At 43.0% G+C, this 20718-nt stretch overlaps 1 protein-coding gene across 1 annotated transcript in view; it reads left to right on the top strand.

Moving 5' to 3' along the window:
* The window catches only part of LOC139750940 (N-acetylglucosamine-1-phosphotransferase subunit gamma-like), a 65143-nt gene that overhangs the window by 9733 nt on the left and 34692 nt on the right, over positions 1 to 20718 (top strand). Inside the window, exon 5 of the mRNA XM_071665863.1 lies at positions 652 to 713. Coding sequence (XP_071521964.1) covers positions 652 to 713 — 62 coding nt within the window. The remainder of the gene's footprint in view (positions 1 to 651; positions 714 to 20718) is intronic.

Genomic DNA, 20718 nt, shown 5'->3' with positions numbered 1-20718 from the left:
CAAAAGGAAAGATTGGTGAAGGGTGCTATTGGGAAGGTAATAACAAGTAGTGGTGAAGTGAGAAGGAGATGGAGTGAGTATTTTGAAGGTTTGTTGAATGTGTTTGATGATAAAGTGGCAGATATAGGGTGTTTTGGTGGAAATGGTGTGAGAAGTGAGAGGGTTATTGCTCATTTGCAAGACTATCTGGGTTCCCAAGGCCATTTTCTGATGGGGAAAGTGTTGGCTGACCATGCAAGCTTTTCACATTATTTTTTATATGCCATTGACTTTTGTCATCTTTTGCAGTGGTCTGTATTTTAACTTGAATCACTGGCCAGTGAATTAAGACGAAAATAGGGGCATTTTTGGTGTACACTTATTTATTAAGAATAATTGAATGTTAGAGATATCTTTATTGTCTATCTTTAAATCAAGCAGAGTATGATATTAGCCTGCCTTTGAATCAAGCAGTGTATGATATTATGTAGGAATACAGTGTACACTTTATGGTTAAGCAAAACAGATTGAAATTGGCACTGTTGATGTACTGTAAATTTGTATGTATCACACAGTGCTTTGTTAAGAAAAGGGCTACCTAATTTTGTCATCAAACTGTTCATTTACAATTTTGTGTTTCTCATATGATGATAGCATTTTATTCTTCAACAGGTAACCCTTCATTGTGGGGCAACTTCTGAATTAGTTTCGGTTACTGAGCCGGATAAATGCAGGTAAGTCGCAAAAGGTACTCATTAAAAACTTTAGTGCTCAGATTATTAACCTGTTTCATGTAGCAGTGTATCTTTAATAATAACCAATTTTGGAGTGCTCTTCTTTCTTGTATTTGATATGCTCATGCTTGATTCTGATATATTTTTTTATGATTATACTTAATCGCTGTTTCCCACATTAGCGATGTAGCGCCAGGAAACAGACGAAACATGGCCCATCCATTCATGTACATATATATAAACATAAATGCCCATACATACACTTTTTTTTTCATGCTATTCGCCATTTCCTGCATTAGAGAGGTAGTGTTCAGTACAGAGGACTGAGCCTTTTGGGGAATATCCTTACTTGGCCCCCTTCTCTATTCCTTCTTTTGAAAAATTAAAAATGAGAGGGAGAAGATTTCCAACACCCCACTCCCTCCCCTTTTAGTTGCCTTCTACAACACGCAGGAAATACGTAGGAAGTATTCTTTCTCCCCCTATCCCCAGGGATAAGACATGCACAAATACATACATATAGATATCAGTATATACTTACACATACATACACAGGCATAACATATATGCACATGTACAAGTTCATACTTGCTTGCCTTTATCCATTCTGTTGCTACCCTGCCACACAGGAAATAACATTCTACCCCCTCCCCCCCTTCAGCGAGGTAGCGCCAGGAAAAGATGAAAAAGGCCACATTTGTTCACACTGTCTCTAGATGTCATATGTAATGCACTGGAACCACAGCTCACTATCCACATCCAGGCCCCACAGACCTTTCCATGGTTTACCTCAGATGATTTACATGCCCTGGTTCAGTCAGTTGACAGCATGTCAACCCCATATACCACATCGTTCCACTTCACTCTATTCCTTACACGCCTTTCATCCTCCTGTGTGTTCAGGGCCTGATCGCTCAAAATATTTTTCACTCCACTCTTCCACCTCCAGTTTCATCTCCCGCTTCTCGTTGTTCCCTCCCCTCTGACACATACATCCTCATTGTCAATATTTCCTCAGTCATTCTCTCCATATGTCCAAACCATATGCTCTCTTATGCTCTTTCAACCACACTCTTTTTATTATCACACATCTCACTTACCCTCTCGTTTCTTATTCGATGAAACCACCTCACACCACATATTATCCTCAAACATTTCATTTCCAACACATCCACTGTCCTCTGTACAACCCTATCTATAGCCCATGCATCGCAACCATATTGCATTGTTGGAACTACTATTCCTTCAACCATACCCATTTTTGTTCCCCAAGATAATCTATCCCTCCACTTATTCTTCATTGCTCCCAGAACTTTGACCCCTCCCCCACCCTGTGACTCACTTCAGCTTCAGTGGTTCCGTCCACTGCTAAGTCCAGCCCCAGATATCTAAAACACTTCGCTTCCTCCAGTTTTTCTTCACTCAAACTTACATTTCACCTTACTTGTTCCTCAACCCTCCTGAACCTGATAACCTTGCTCTTATTCACATTTAGTCTCAACTTTCTTTCACATACTTTACCAAACTCAGTCACAAACTTCTGCAGTTTCTCACCTGAATCAGCCACCAGCACTGTATCATCAGTGAACACCACCTGACTCACTTCCCAAGCCCTTTCATCCATAACAGACTGCATACTTGCCCCTCTCTCCAAAACTCTTGCATTCACCTCCCTAACAAACCCATCCATAAACAAATTAATCAACCATGGAGACATCACACACCCCTGCCACAGACCGACATTCACTGGGAACCAATCATTTTCCTCTCTTCCTGCTCGTACACATACCTTACATGCTTGGTAAAAACTTTTTACTGCTTCTAGCAACTTAACTCCACACCATATACTCTTAAAACCTTCCACAAAGCATCTCTATCCACCCTATCATATGCCTTCTCCAGATCCATAAATGCTACATACAGATCCATCTGTTTCTCTAAGTATTTCTCACATACATTCTTCAAAGCAAGCACCTGATTCATACATCCTCTCCCACTTCTGAAACCACACTGCTCTTCCCCAATCTGATGCTCTGTACATGCTTTCACCCTCTCAATCAATACCCTCCCATATAATTTCCCAGGAATACTCAACAAGTGTATGCCTCTTAATTTGAACACTCACCTTTATCCCCTTTGCCTTTGTACAGTGACACTGTGCATGCATTCCTCCAATCCTCAGGCACTTCATCATGATCCATACATACATTGAATATCCTTACCAACCAATCAACAACACAGTCACCCCCCCCTTTTTTTTTTTTAATAAATTCCTCTGCAATACCATTCAAACCTGCCGCCTTGCCAGCTTTCATCTTCCGCAAACCATTCTCCCAGAGCCTCTCATTTCACACACCACCCCGACAAAAACACCCTATATATTGCCATTCTATCATCAAGCACATTCAACAAACCTTCAAAATATTAACTCCTCCTCACTTCATCACTACTTGTTATTACCTCCCCATTTGCCCGCTTCACCGATATTCCCATTTCTTCTCTAGTCTTATGCACTTTATTTACCTCCTTCCAAAACATCTTTTTATTCTCTCTAATATTTAATGAGATTTTCTCACCCCAACTCTCATTTGCCCTCTTTTTCACCTCTTGCACCTTTCTCTTAACCTCCTGCTGCTTCCTTTTATATGTCTCCAGTCATTTGCACTACTTCCTTGCAATATATATCTTTTCTTTCTTTCATACTATTCGCCATTTCCCGCATTAGCAATATAGCGTTAGGAACAGAGGACTGGGCCTTTGAGGGAATATCCTCACCTGGCCCCTTTCTCTGTTCCTTCTTTAGGGAAAAAAAAAAAAAAACAAGAGGGAAGGATTTCCAGCCCCCCGCTCCCTCCCCTTTTAGTCGCCTTCTACGACACGCAGGTAATACGTGGGAAGTATTCTTTCTCCCCAATCCCCAGGGAGGATATAAATTATTTATTTATTTTATATATTTTGCATTGTCGCTGTCTCCCGCGTTTGCGAGGTAGCTCAAGGAAACAGACGAAAGAAATGGCCCAACCCACCCCCATACACATGTATATACTTACATGTCCACACACGCAAATATACATACCTATACATCTCAATGTACACATATATATACACACACAGACACATACATATATAACCATGCACACAATTCACACTGTCTGCCTTTATTCATTCCCATCGCCACCCCGCCACACATGGAATACCATCCCCCTCCCCCCTCATGTAAGCGAGGTAGCTCTAGGAAAAGACAACAAAGGCCCCATTCGTTCACACTCAGTCTCAAGCTGTAATGCAATAATGCCCGAAACCACAGCTCCCTTTCCACATCCAGGCCCCACACAACTTTCCATGGTTTACCCCAGACACTTCACATGCCCTGATTCAATCCACTGACAGCACGTCAACCCCGGTATACCACATCGATCCAATTCACTCTATTCCTTGCCCACCTTTCACCCTCCTGCATGTTCAGGCCCCGATCACTCAAAATCTTTTTCACTCCATCTTTCCACCTCCAATTTGGTCTCCCACTTCTCCTCGTTCCATCCACCTCCGACACATATATCCTCTTGGTCAATCTTTCCTCACTCATTCTCTCCATGTGCCCAAACCATTTCAAAACACCCTCTTCTGCTCTCTCAACCACACTCTTTTTATTTCCACACATCTCTCTTACCCTTATATTACTTACTCGATCAAACCACCTCACACCACACATTGTCCTCAAACATCTCATTTCCAACACATCCACCCTCCTGCGCACAACTCTATCCATAGCCCACGCCTTGCAACCATACAACATTGTTGGAACCACTATTCCTTCAAACATAGCCATTTTTGCTTTCCGAGATAATGTTCTCGACCTCCACACATTCTTCAAGGCTCCCAGGATTTTCGCCCCCTCCCCCACTCTATGATTCACTTCCACTTCCATGGTTCCATCCACTGCCAGATCCACTCCCAGGTATCTAAAACACTTTACTTCCTCCAGTTTTTCTCCATTCAAACTTACCTCCCAATTGACTTGACCCTCAACCCTACTGTACCTAATTATATATATATTTATATTTATTTTTTTTTCTTTTGTCGCTGTCTCCCGCATTTGCGAGGTAGCACAAGGAAACAGAAAAAGAAATGGCCCAACCCACCCCCATACACATATATATACATATACGTCCACACACGCAAATATACATACCCATACATCTCAATGTACACATATATATACACACACAGACACATACATATATACACGCACGCAATTCACACTGTCTGCCTTTATTCATTCCCATCGCCACCTCGCCACACATGGAATAACATCCCCCTACCCACCTCATGTGTGCAAGGTAGCGCTAGGAAAAGACAACAAAGGCCCCATTCGTTCACACTCAGTCTCTAGCTGTCATGTAATAATGCACCGAAACCACAGCTCTCTTTCCACATCCAGGCCCCACAGAACTTTCCATGGTTTACCCTAGACGCTTCACATGCATGCCCTGGTTCAATCCATTGACAGCACATCAACCCCGGTATACCACATCGTTCCAATTCACTCTATTCCTTGCATGCCTTTCACCCTCCTGCATGTTCAGGCCCTGATCACTGAAAATCTTTTTCACTCCGTCTTTTCACCTCCAATTTGGTCTCCCACTTCTCCTCGTTCCCTCCACCTCTGACACATATATCCTCTTGGTCAATCTTTCGTCACTCATTCTCTCCATGTGCCCAAACCATTTCAAAACACCCTCTTCTGGTCTCTCAACCACGCTCTTTTTATTTCCACACACCTCTCTTACCCTTGCATTACTTACTCGATCAAACCACCTCACACCACATATTGTCCTCAAACATCTCGTTTCCAGCACATCCACCCTCCTGCGCACAACTCTATCCATAGCCCACGCCTCGCAACCATACAACATTGTTGGAACCACTATTCCTTCAAACATACCCATTTTTGCTTTCCGAGATAATGTTCTCGACTTCCAAACATTCTTCAAGGCTCCAGAATTTTCGCCCCCTCCCCCACCCTATGATTCACTTCCGCTTCCATGGTTCCATCCGCTGCCAGATCCACTCCCAGATATCAAAAACACTTTACTTCCTCCAGTTTTTCTCCATTCAAACTTACCTCCCAGTTGACTTGTCCCTCAACTTTACTCTACCTAATAACCTTGCTCTTATTCACATTTACTCTCAGCTTTCTTCTTTCACACACTTTACCAAACTCAGTCACCAACTTCTGCAGTTTCTCAGCTGAATCAGCCACCAGCGCTGTATCAACAGCGAACAACAACTGACTCACTTCCCAAGCTGTATCATCCGCAACAGACTGCATACTTACCCCTCTCTCCAAAACTCTTGCATTCACCTCCCTAACAACTCCATCCATTAAAGCAAATAAACAAACACATGGCGGAAACATTCAGCACCCTGCAAGCCAAAAACCGGAACCATTCATTGGAGAACCAAGCCATTTCCTTATCTTCTACTCGTACACATTGCCTTACATCCACGAAAAAAAACTTTTCTCTGCTTATATGCCAAAATTTGCTTCCCACACCATATATTCTTAATACCTTCCACAGCGATCTCTTATCACAAAAACTTCTATTCATTATGCCCTTTTTTTTCCAGGATCCATAAAATAATACATTTTACCGAATCATTTTGATTTTTTCTAAGTAATTTCTAACATACATTCTTCAAAGCAAACACCTGATCCACACATCCTTTACCACCTCTGAAACCACACTGCTCTTCCCCAATCTGATGCTCTTTACATGCTTTCACCCTCTCAATCAATACCCTCCCATATAATTTCCCAGGAATACTCAACAAACTTGTACCTCTGTAATTTGAGCACTCACCTTTATCCCCTTTGCCTTTTTTTTGACAGTGACACTGTGCTGCATTCCTCAATCCTCAGGCACTTCATCATGATCCATACATACATTGAATTTCCTTAACCAACCAATTCGACAAACACAGTCACCCCCCCCCTTTTTTTTTTTTAATAAATTCCTCTGCAATACCATTCAAACCTGCCGCCTTGCCAGCTTTCATCTTCCGCAAACCATTCTCCCAGAGCCTCTCATTTCACACACCACCCCGACAAAAACACCCTATATATTGCCATTCTATCATCAAGCACATTCAACAAACTTCAAAAAATAACTCCTCCTCACTTCATCACTACTTGTTATTACCTCCCATTTGCTCCGCTTCACCGATATTCCCATTTCTTCTCTAGTCTTATGCACTTTATTTACCTCCTTCCAAAACATCTTTTTATTCTCTCTAATATTTAATGAGATTTTCTCACCCCAACTCTCATTTGCCTCTTTTCACTCTTGCACCTTTCTCTTAAACTCTGCTGCTTCCTTTTATATGTCTCCAGTCATTTGCACTACTTCCTTGCAATATATATCTTTTCTTTCTTTCATACTATTCGCCATTTCCCGCATTAGCAATATAGCGTTAGGAACAGAGGGATGGGCCTTTGAGGGATTCCCACCTTGGACCCTTTCTATGTTAGTCTTTAGGGAAAGAAAAAAAAAAAAAAACAAGTGGAGGATTTCCAGCCCCCGCTCCCTCCCCTTTTAGTCGCCTTCTACGACGCAGGTAATACGTGGGAAGTATTCTTTCTCCCCAATCCCCAGGGAGGATATAAATATATTTATTTATTTTATATATTTTGCATTGTCGCTGTCTCCGCGTTTGCGAGGTAGCTCAAGGAAACAGACGAAAGAAATGGCCCAACCCACCCCCATACACATGTATATACTTACATGTCCACACACGCAAATATACATACCTATACATCTCAATGTACACATATATATACACACACAGACACATACATATATAACCATGCACACAATTCACACTGTCTGCCTTTATTCATTCCCATCGACCCCACCCCCCCCCGCCACACATGGAATACCATCCCCCTCCCCCTCATGTAAGCGAGGTAGCTCTAGGAAAAGACAACAAAGGCCCCATTCGTTCACACTCAGTCTCAAGCTGTAATGCAATAATGCCCGAAACCACAGCTCCCTTTCCACATCCAGGCCCCACACAACTTTCCATGGTTTACCCTAGACGCTTCACATGCATGCCCTGGTTCAATCCATTGACAGCACATCAACCCCGGTATACCACATCGATCCAATTCACTCTATTCCTTGCCCACCTTTCACCCTCCTGCATGTTCAGGCCCCGATCACTCAAAATCTTTTTCACTCCATCTTTCCACCTCCAATTTGGTCTCCCACTTCTCCCGTTCCATCCACCTCCGACACATATATCCTCTTGGTCAATCTTTTCGTCACTCATTCTCTCCATGTGCCCAAACCATTTCAAAACACCCTCTTCTGCTCTCTCAACCACACTCTTTTTATTTCCACACATCTCTCTTACCTTATATTACTTACTCGATCAAACCACCTCACACCACACATTGTCCTCAAACATCTCGTTTCCAGCACATCCACCCTCCTGCGCACAACTCTATCCATAGCCACGCCTCGCAACCATACAACATTGTTGGAACCACTATTCCTTCAAACATAGCCATTTTTGCTTTCCGAGATAAATGTTCCTCGACCTCCACACATTCTTCAAGGCTCCCAGGATTTTCGCCCCCTCCCCCACCCTATGATTCACTTCCACTTCCATGGTTCCATCCGCTGCCAGATCCACTCCAGGTATCTAAAACACTTTACTTCCTCCAGTTTTTCTCCATTCAAACTTACCTCCCAATTGACTTGACCCTCAACCCTACTGTACCTACTTATATATATATTTATATTTATTTTTTTTTCTTTTGTCGCTGTCTCCGCGTTTGCGAGGTAGCTCAAGGAAACAGACGAAAGAAATGGCCCAACCCACCCCCATACACATGTATATACTTACATGTCCACACACGCAAATATACATACCCATACATCTCAATGTACACATATATATACACACACAGACACATACATATATACACGCACGCAATTCACACTGTCTGCCTTTATTCATTCCCATCGCCACCCCACATCGCCACACATGGAATAACATCCCCCTACCCACCTCATTGTGCAAGGTAGCGCTAGGAAAAGACAACAAAGGCCCCATTCGTTCACACTCAGTCTCAAGCTGTAATGCAATAATGCCCGAAACCACAGCTCCCTTTCCACATCCAGGCCCCACAGAACTTTCCATGGTTTACCCTAGACGCTTCACATGCATGCCCTGGTTCAATCCATTGACAGCACATCAACCCCGGTATACCACATCGATCCAATTCACTCTATTCCTTGCAAGCCTTTCACCCTCCTGCATGATTCAGGCCCTGATCACTGAAAATCTTTTCCACTGAATCCACCTCCGTCTTTTCACCTCCAATTTGGTCTCCCACTTCTCCTCGTTCCCTCCACCTCTGACACATATATCCTCTTGGTCAATCTTTTCGTCACTCATTCTCTCCATGTGCCCAAACCATTTCAAAACACCCTCTTCGGTCTCTCAACCACGCTCTTTTATTTCCACACACCTCTCTTACCCTTGCATTACTTACTCGATCAAACCACCTCACACCACATATTGTCCTCAAACATCTCGTTTCCAGCACATCCACCCTCCTGCGCACAACTCTATCCATAGCCACGCCTCGCAACCATACAACATTGTTGGAACCACTATTCTTCAAACATACCCATTTTTTTTGCTTTCCGAGATAATGTTCTCGACTTCCAAACATTCTTCAAGGCTCCCAGGATTTTCGCCCCCTCCCCCACCCTATGATTCACTTCCCCCTCCGCTTCCCCAAGGTTCCATCCGCTGCCAGATCCACTCCCAGATATCAAAAACACTTTACTTCCTCCAGTTTTTCTCCATTCAAACTTACCTCCCAGTTGACTTGTCCCTTCAACTTTACAAACCTCATACCTAGCACTTTTTCACAAATCCCTCAGCTTTCTTCTTTCACACACTTTACCAAACTCAGTCACCAACTTCTGCAGTTTCTCAGCTGACTCACCACCAGCAGCTGATCAACAGCGAACAACAACTGACTCACTTCCCAAGCTGTATCATCCGCAACAGACTGCATACTTACCCCTCTCTCCAAAACTCTTGCATTCACCTCCTAACAACTCCATCCATAAGCAAAATTAATCAACCATGGAGACATCACGCACCCCTGCAGCAAACCGACATTCATTGAGAACCAAGCACTTTCCTCTCTTCCTACCGTTACACATCCTTACATCCTCGATAAAAACTTTTCACTGCTTCTAGCAATTTGCTTCCCACACCATATATTCTTAATACCTTCCACAGAGCATCTCTATCAACTCTAATCATATGCTTTTCCAGATCCATAAATACTACATACGAATCCATTTGTTTTTCTAAGTATTTCTACATACATTCTTCAAAGCAAACACCTGATCCACACATCCTTTACCACCTCTGAAACCACACTGCTCTTCCCAATCTGATGCTCTTTACATGCTTTCACCCTCTCAATCAATACCCTCCCATATAATTTCCCAGGAATACTCAACAAACTTGTACCTCTGTAATTTGAGCACTCACCTTTATCCTCTTTGCCTTTGTAAAATGGCACTATGCATGCATTCCACCAATCCTCAGGCACCTCACATGAGTCATACATACATTAAATATCCTTGCCAACCAGTTGACAACAGTCACACCTAGTTTTAATGAATTCCCCTGGAATAACCACCCAAATCTGCTATCTTGCCGGCTTTCATCTTCCGCAAAGCTTTTACTACTCTTCTTAATTTCCAAATCATTCTCCCTAACCCTCTCACTTTGCACACCACCACAGTCAAAACACCCTATATATTGCCATTCTATCATCAAGCACATTCAACAAACCTTCAAAATACTCACTCCACCTCATCACATCACCACTAAATGTTATTACCTCCCCATTAGCACCCTTCCACCAATGTTCCCAATTATTCTCTTGTCTTACGCACTTTATTTACCTCCTTCCAAAACATAATTTTTTTTTTCTTCCCTAGAATTTAATGATACTCTCTCACTCCAACTCTCATTTGCCCTCTTTTTCACCTCTTGCACCTTTCTCTTGATCTCCTGCCTTTTCTTTTATACATCTCCCAGTCACTTGCACTATTTCCCTGCAAAACTCGTCAAATGCCTCACTCTTCTCTTTTACTGATAATCTTACTTCTTCATCCCACCACTCACTGCCCTTTCTAATCTGCCACCTCCCCACAGTTATCATGCCACAAGCATCTTTTGCACAAGCCATCACTGCTTCCCTAACTGCATCCCATTCCTCCCCGACTCCCCTTACATCCTTTGCTCTCACTTTCTCACACAAGTCTCCTTCCCAAGCTCACTTACTCTCACCACTCTCTTCACCCCAACATTCTCTCTTCTTTTCTGGAAAACCTCTGCAAATCTTCGCCTTCACCTCTACAAAATTATGATCAGACATCCCTCCAGTTGCACCTCTCAGCACATTAATATCCAAAAGTCTCTCTCGCGTGCCTATCAATTAACACGTAATCCAATAATGCTCTCTGGCCATCTCTCTTACTTACATATGTATACTTGTGTATATCTCTCTTTTTAAACCAGGTAATCCCAACACCAGTGCTATTTCAGCACACAAATCTACAAGCTCTCACCATTTCCATTTACAACACTGATCACCCCATGTACACCAATTATTCCCTCAACTGCTACATTACTCACCATGCATTCAAATCACCCATTCAGTATAACCCAGTCTCATGCATCAAAACTACTAACACACTCACTCAACTGAAACTGCTCCCAAACACTTGCCTCTGATCTTTCTTCTCATGCCCAGGTGCATAGGCACCAGTAATCATCCTAATATCTCTCTATCCACTTTCAGTTTAACCCATATCAATTTACTTTTCAAGTTTGCTTTCTTACACACGCTATACATACACCCAGCACTCCAGTTTCAGGAGTCGTGCATATCCTTCCCTTTCTCTTGTCTGCTCACAAACCCCTGACTTTACTCTAAAAACATTCCCAAACCACTTTTCCCCTTTACCCTTGGACTTCGTTTTCACTCAGAGCCAAAACATCCAGGTTTCTTTCCTCAAACATACTACCCTGTCTTCTCCTTTTTTCTCATCTTGGTTATATCCACAAACATTTAGACACCCCAATCTCAGACTTCGAGGAGGATGACCACTTCTGCACGACTCTTCTTCTGTTTCCCCTATTAGAAAGTTAAAATACAAGGAAGGGGTGGTTTTTCTAGCCCCCTGCTCCCGTCCCCTTTTAGTCGCCTTCTACGACACGCAGGTAATACGTGGGAAGTATTCTTTCTCCCCAATCCCCAGGGAGGATATAAATTATTTATTTATTTTATATATTTTGCATTGTCGCTGTCTCCCGCGTTTGCGAGGTAGCTCAAGGAAACAGACGAAAGAAATGGCCCAACCCACCCCCATACACATGTATATACTTACATGTCCACACACGCAAATATACATACCTATACATCTCAATGTACACATATATATACACACACAGACACATACATATATAACCATGCACACAATTCACACTGTCTGCCTTTATTCATTCCCATCGCCACCCCGCCACACATGGAATACCATCCCCCTCCCCCCTCATGTAAGCGAGGTAGCTCTAGGAAAAGACAACAAAGGCCCCATTCGTTCACACTCAGTCTCAAGCTGTAATGCAATAATGCCCGAAACCACAGCTCCCTTTCCACATCCAGGCCCCACACAACTTTCCATGGTTTACCCCAGACACTTCACATGCCCTGATTCAATCCACTGACAGCACGTCAACCCCGGTATACCACATCGATCCAATTCACTCTATTCTTTGCCCACCTTTCACCCTCCTGCATGTTCAGGCCCCGATCACTCAAAATCTTTTTCACTCCATCTTTCCACCTCCAATTTGGTCTCCCACTTCTCCTCGTTCCATCCACCTCCGACACATATATCCTCTTGGTCAATCTTTCCTCACTCATTCTCTCCATGTGCCCAAACCATTTCAAAACACCCTCTTCTGCTCTCTCAACCACACTCTTTTTATTTCCACACATCTCTCTTACCCTTATATTACTTACTCGATCAAACCACCTCACACCACACATTGTCCTCAAACATCTCATTTCCAACACATCCACCCTCCTGCGCACAACTCTATCCATAGCCCACGCCTTGCAACCATACAACATTGTTGGAACCACTATTCCTTCAAACATAGCCATTTTTGCTTTCCGAGATAATGTTCTCGACCTCCACACATTCTTCAAGGCTCCCAGGATTTTCGCCCCCTCCCCCACTCTATGATTCACTTCCACTTCCATGGTTCCATCCACTGCCAGATCCACTCCCAGGTATCTAAAACACTTTACTTCCTCCAGTTTTTCTCCATTCAAACTTACCTCCCAATTGACTTGACCCTCAACCCTACTGTACCTAATTATATATATATTTATATTTATTTTTTTTTCTTTTGTCGCTGTCTCCCGCATTTGCGAGGTAGCACAAGGAAACAGAAAAAGAAATGGCCCAACCCACCCCCATACACATGTATATACATATACGTCCACACACGCAAATATACATACCCATACATCTCAATGTACACATATATATACACACACAGACACATACATATATACACGCACGCAATTCACACTGTCTGCCTTTATTCATTCCCATCGCCACCTCGCCACACATGGAATAACATCCCCCTACCCACCTCATGTGTGCAAGGTAGCGCTAGGAAAAGACAACAAAGGCCCCATTCGTTCACACTCAGTCTCTAGCTGTCATGTAATAATGCACCGAAACCACAGCTCTCTTTCCACATCCAGGCCCCACAGAACTTTCCATGGTTTACCCTAGACGCTTCACATGCATGCCCTGGTTCAATCCATTGACAGCACATCGACCCCGGTATACCACATCGTTCCAATTCACTCTATTCCTTGCATGCCTTTCACCCTCCTGCATGTTCAGGCCCTGATCACTGAAAATCTTTTTCACTCCGTCTTTTCACCTCCAATTTGGTCTCCCACTTCTCCTCGTTCCCTCCACCTCTGACACATATATCCTCTTGGTCAATCTTTCGTCACTCATTCTCTCCATGTGCCCAAACCATTTCAAAACACCCTCTTCTGGTCTCTCAACCACGCTCTTTTTATTTCCACACACCTCTCTTACCCTTGCATTACTTACTCGATCAAACCACCTCACACCACATATTGTCCTCAAACATCTCGTTTCCAGCACATCCACCCTCCTGCGCACAACTCTATCCATAGCCCACGCCTCGCAACCATACAACATTGTTGGAACCACTATTCCTTCAAACATACCCATTTTTGCTTTCCGAGATAATGTTCTCGACTTCCAAACATTCTTCAAGGCTCCGAGAATTTTCGCCCCCTCCCCCACCCTATGATTCACTTCCGCTTCCATGGTTCCATCCGCTGCCAGATCCACTCCCAGATATCAAAAACACTTTACTTCCTCCAGTTTTTCTCCATTCAAACTTACCTCCCAGTTGACTTGTCCCTCAACTTTACTCTACCTAATAACCTTGCTCTTATTCACATTTACTCTCAGCTTTCTTCTTTCACACACTTTACCAAACTCAGTCACCAACTTCTGCAGTTTCTCAGCTGAATCAGCCACCAGCGCTGTATCAACAGCGAACAACAACTGACTCACTTCCCAAGCTGTATCATCCGCAACAGACTGCATACTTACCCCTCTCTCCAAAACTCTTGCATTCACCTCCCTAACAACTCCATCCATAAGCAAATTAAACAACCATGGAGACATCACGCACCCCTGCAGCAAACCGACATTCATTGAGAACCAAGCACTTTCCTCTCTTCCTACTCGTACACATGCCTTACATCCTCGATAAAAACTTTTCACTGCTTCTAGCAATTTGCTTCCCACACCATATATTCTTAATACCTTCCACAGAGCATCTCTATCAACTCTATCATATGCCTTTTCCAGATCCATAAATACTACATACGAATCCATTTGTTTTTCTAAGTATTTCTAACATACATTCTTCAAAGCAAACACCTGATCCACACATCCTTTACCACCTCTGAAACCACACTGCTCTTCCCCAATCTGATGCTCTTTACATGCTTTCACCCTCTCAATCAATACTCTTCCATATAATTTCCCAGGAATACTCAACAAACTTGTACCTCTGTAATTTGAGCACTCACCTTTATCCTCTTTGCCTTTGTAAAATGGCACTATGCATGCATTCCACCAATCCTCAGGCACCTCACCATGAGTCATACATACATTAAATATCCTTGCCAACCAGTTGACAGCACAGTCACCACCTTTTTTAATGAATTCCACTGGAATACCACCCAAATCTGCTATCTTGCCGGCTTTCATCTTCCGCAAAGCTTTTACTACCTCTTCTCTAATTTCCAAATCATTCTCCCTAACCCTCTCACTTTGCACACCACCACAGTCAAAACACCCTATATATGCCACACTGTTATCTAACACATTCAACAAACCTTCAAAATACTCACTCCAACCTCTCACATCACCACTACATGTTATTACCTCCCCATTAGCACCCTTCACCAATGTTCCCAATTATTCTCTTGTCTTACGCACTTTATTTACCTCCTTCCAAAACATCTTTTTTTTCTCCCTAGAATTTAATGATACTCTCTCACTCCAACTCTCATTTGCCCTCTTTTTCACCTCTTGCACCTTTCTCTTGATCTCCTGCCTTTTCTTTTATACATCTCCCAGTCACTTGCACTATTTCCCTGCAAAACTCGTCCAAATGCCTCTCTCTTCTCTTTTACTGATAATCTTACTTCTTCATCCCACCACTCACTGCCCTTTCTAATCTGCCCACCTCCCACAGTTATCATGCCACAAGCATCTTTTGCACAAGCCATCACTGCTTCCCTAACTGCATCCCATTCCTCCCCGACTCCCCTTACATCCTTTGCTCTCACTTTCTCACACAAGTCTCCTTCCCAAGCTCACTTACTCTCACCACTCTCTTCACCCCAACATTCTCTCTTCTTTTCTGAAAACCTCTGCAAATCTTCGCCTTCACCTCTACAAAATTATGATCAGACATCCCTCCAGTTGCACCTCTCAGCACATTAATATCCAAAAGTCTCTCTCGCGTGCCTATCAATTAACACGTAATCCAATAATGCTCTCTGGCCATCTCTCTTACTTACATATGTATACTTGTGTATATCTCTCTTTTTAAACCAGGTATTCCCAATCACCAGTGCTATTTCAGCACACAAATCTACAAGCTCTCCACCATTTCCATTTACAACACTGATCACCCCATGTACACCAATTATTCCCTCAACTGCTACATTACTCACCCATGCATTCAAATCACCCATCAGTATAACCCAGTCTCATGCATCAAAACTACTAACACACTCACTCAACTGCTCCCAAACACTTGCCTCATGATCTTTCTTCTCATGCCCAGGTGCATAGGCACCAGTAATCATCCTATCTCTCTCTATCCACTTTCAGTTTAACCCATATCAATTTACTTTTCAAGTTTGCTTTCTTACACTCTATTACATACTCCCAGCACTCCTGTTTCAGGAGTAGTGCTACTCCTTCCCTTTCTCTTGTCTGCTCACAAACCCCTGACTTTACTCTAAAAACATTCCCAAACCACTTTTCCCCTTTACCCTTGGACTTCGTTTCACTCAGAGCCAAAACATCCAGGTTTCTTTCCTCAAACATACTACCTGTCTCTCCTTTTTTCTCATCTTGGTTATATCCACAAACATTTAGACACCCCAATCTCAGACTTCGAGGAGGATGACCACTTCCTGCACGACTCCTTCTTCTGTTTCCCCTATTAGAAAGTTAAAATACAAGAAGGGGTGGGTTTCTAGCCCCCTGCTCCCGTCCCCTTTAGTCGCCTTCTACGAAATGTGAGGAATTCCTTGGAAGTATTCTTTCTCCCCTATCCCCAGGGATGATGATGATAATAATCCTTATTTTTATTATTTCATTTATTATACTTTATCGCTGTCTCCCACGTTAGTGAGGTAGCACAAGGAAACAGACGAAAGAATGGCCCAACCCACCCACATACACATGTATATACATAAACGCCCACACACGCACATATACATATCAATACATTTCAATGTATACATACATATACGTACACAGCCATATACATATATACACATGTACATATTCATACCTGCTGCCTTCATCCATACCCGCCGCCACCCCGCCACACATGAATTGGTACCCCCCTTCCCCTGTGTGCGCATGAGGTAGTGCTAGGAAAAGACATCAAAGGCCACATTCATTTACACTCAATCTGTAGATGTCATGTGTAACCGAAACCACAGCTCCCTTTCCACATCCAGGTCCCACAAAACTTTCCATGGTTTACCCCAGTCGCTTCACATTCCCTGGTTCAATCCATTGACAGCACGTTGACCCTGGTATACCATATTGTTACGATTTACTCTATTCCTTGCAAGCCTTTCACCCTCCTGTATGTTTAGGCCCTGATTGCTCAAAATCTTTTTCACTCCATCCTTCTACCTCCAATTTGGTCTCCCACTTCTCCTTGTTCCATCCACCTCAGACTCATATATCCTCTTTGTCAGTCTTACCTCATTCATTCTCTCCATGTGACCAAAGCATTTCAGTACACCCTCTTCTGCTCTCTCAACTACACTTTTTTTATAACCACACATCTCTCTTAGCCTTTCATTACTTACTCGATCAAACCACCTCTCACCACATATTGTCCTCAAACATCTCATTTCCAATACATCCACTCACCTCTGCACAACCCTATCTATAGCCCATGCTTCACAACCATATAATATTGTTGGAACCGCTGTTGCTTCAAACATGCCCATTTTTGCTTTACGTGATAATGTTCTTGCCTTCCACCCATTCTTTAATGCTCCAAGAACCTTTGCCCCATCCCCCACTCTGTGACTCACTTCCGCTTCCATGGTCCCATCCGCTGCCAAATCCACTCCCCAAACACTTCACTTCCTCCAGTTTTTCTCCAGTCAAACCCACCTCCCAACTCACTTATCCCTCAACTCTGCTGAACCTAATAACCTTGCTCTTATGCACATTTACTCTCAGCTTTCTTCTTTCACACACTTTACCAAACTCAGTCACCATCTTATGCAGATTCTTACCCGAATCGGCCACCAGTGCCGTATCATCAGCGAACAACAACTGACTCACTTCCCAAGCCTGCTCATCCACTACAGACTGCATACTTGCCCCTCTCTTCAAAACTCTTGCATTCACATCCCTAACAATCCCATCCATAAACAAATTAAACAACCATGAAGACATCATGCACCCCTGCCTCAAACTGACATTCATTGAGAAAGAATCACTTTCCTCTCTTCTTACTCGTACACATGCCTTGCATCCTTGATAAAAACTTTTCACTACTTCTAGCAACTTACTCCCATGCCATGTACTCTTAATACCTTCCACAAAGCATCTCTGTCAACTCTATCATATGCCTTCTCCAGATCCATAAATGCTACATACAAATCCATCTGCTTTTTTAAGTATTTCTCACATACATACTTCAAAGCAAACACCTGATCCACACATCCTCTACCACTTCTGAAACCACACTGCTCTTCCCCAATCTGATGCTCTGTACATGCCTTCACCCTCTCAATCAGTGCCCTCTCATGTAATTTTTCGGAATACTCAATAAACTCATACCTTTGTAATTTGGACACTCACCTTTATCCCCTTTGCCTTTGTACAATGGCACTTTGCATGCATTCCGCCAATCCTCAGGCACCTCACCATAGGCTGTACATGCATTGAAAATCCTCACCAACCAATCAACAACACAGTCACCCCCCTTTTTTGATAAATTCCACAGCAATACCATCCAAACCCGCCGCCTAGCCGACTTTCATCTTCCGCAAAGCTTTCACTACCTCTTCTCTGTTTACCAAATCATTCTCCCTGACGCTCTCACTTTGCACACCACCTTGACAAAAACACCCTATATCTGCCACTCTTATCATCAAACACATTCAACAAGCCTTCAAAATACTCACTCCATCTCCCTCTCACTTCACCACTACTTGTTATCACCTCCCCATTTCCCCCCTTCACTATGTTCCCATTTGTTCTCTTGTCTTATGCACTTTATTTACCTCCTTCCAAAACCTCTTCATCCCATCACTCACTATCCTTTCTAATCTGCCCACCTCCCACCTTTCTCATGATACATGCATCTTTTACACAAGCCATCACTGCTTCCCTAAATACATTCCATTTCTCCCCCACTCCCCTTACTTCATTTGCTCTCACCTTTTTCCATTCTGCACTGAACCTCTCCTGGTACTTCCTCATACAAGTCTCCTTTCCATACTCACTTACTCTCACCACTCTCTTTTCCCCAACATTCTCTCTTCTTTTCTGAAAACCTGTACATATCTTCACCTTCACCTACACAAGATAATGATCAGACATCCCTCCAGTTGCCCCCTCTCAGCACATCAGCATCCAAAAGTCTGCCTTTCACGTGCCTATCAATTAACAAGTAATCCAGTAACACTCTCTGGCCATCTCTCCTACTTACGTATGTATACTTATGTATATCTCTCTTTTTAAGCCAGGTATTCCCAATCACCAGTCCTTTTTTAGCACACAGATCTACAAGCTCTTCACCAATTTCATTTACAACATTGAACACCCCATGTTCACCAATTATACCCTCAGCTGCCACCTTACTCACCTTTGCATTCAAATCACTCATCACTATAACCTGGTTTCGTGCATCAAAGCTGCTAACACACTCACTCAGCTGCTCCCAAAACACATGCCTCTCATGATCTTTCTTCTCATGACCAGATGCATAGGCACCAATAATCACCCATCTCTCTCCATCCACTTTCAGTTTTACCCATATCAATCTAGAGTTTACTTTCTTACACTCTATCACATACTCCCACAACTTTTGCTTCAGGAGTAGTGCTACTCCTTCCTTTGCTCTTGTCCTCTCACCAATACTACTACTAATAATAATGATAATGATAAGAATAGGGTGTTCAGTGTTGTAAATGGAAATGGTGAAGAGCTTGTAGATTTATGTGCTGAAAAAGGACTGGTGATTGGGAATACCTGGTTTAAAAAGATAGATATACATAAGTATATGTATGTAAGTAGGAGAGATGGCCAGAGAGCGTTATTGGATCACGTGTTAATTGATAGGCACGCGAAAGAGAGGCTTTTGGATGTTAATGTGCTGAGAGGTGCAACTGGAGGGATGTCTGACCATTATCTTGTGGAGGCGAAGGTGAAGATTTGTAGAGGTTTTCAGAAAAGAAGAGAGAATGTTGGGGTGAAGAGAGTGGTGAGAGTAAGTGAGCTTGAGAAGGAGACTTGTATGAGGAAGTACCAGGAGAGACTGAGTACTGAATTGAAAAAGGTGAGAACAAAGGACAAAAGGGGAGTGGGGGAGGAATGGGATGTATTTAGGGAAGTAGTGATGGCTTGTGCAAAAGATGCTTGTGGCATGAGAAGCGTGGGAGGTGGGCAGATTAGAAAGGGTAGTGAGTAGTGGGATGAAGAAGTAAGATTATTAGTGAAAGAGAAGAGAAAGGCATCTGGGCAGTTTTTGCAGGGAAATAATGCAAGTGACTGGGAGATGTATAAAAGAAAGAGGGAGGAGGTCAAGAGAAAGGTGCAAGAGATGAAAAAGAGGGCAAATGAGAGTTGGGGTGAGAGAGTATCATTAAATATTAGGGAGAATAAAAAGATGTTTTGGAAGGAGGTAAATAAAGTGCGTAAGACAAGGGAACAAATGGGAACTTCAGTGAAGGGGGCTAACGGGGAGGTGATAACAAGTAGTGGTGATGTGAGATGGAGTGAGTATTTTGAAGGTTTGTTGAATGTGTTTGATGATAGAGTGCCAG

The sequence above is a fragment of the Panulirus ornatus genome, chromosome 10 (genome assembly GCF_036320965.1).
Source record: "Panulirus ornatus isolate Po-2019 chromosome 10, ASM3632096v1, whole genome shotgun sequence".
Classification (NCBI taxonomy): domain Eukaryota; kingdom Metazoa; phylum Arthropoda; class Malacostraca; order Decapoda; family Palinuridae; genus Panulirus; species Panulirus ornatus.
This window is presented reverse-complemented; position numbering and strand designations above follow the sequence as displayed.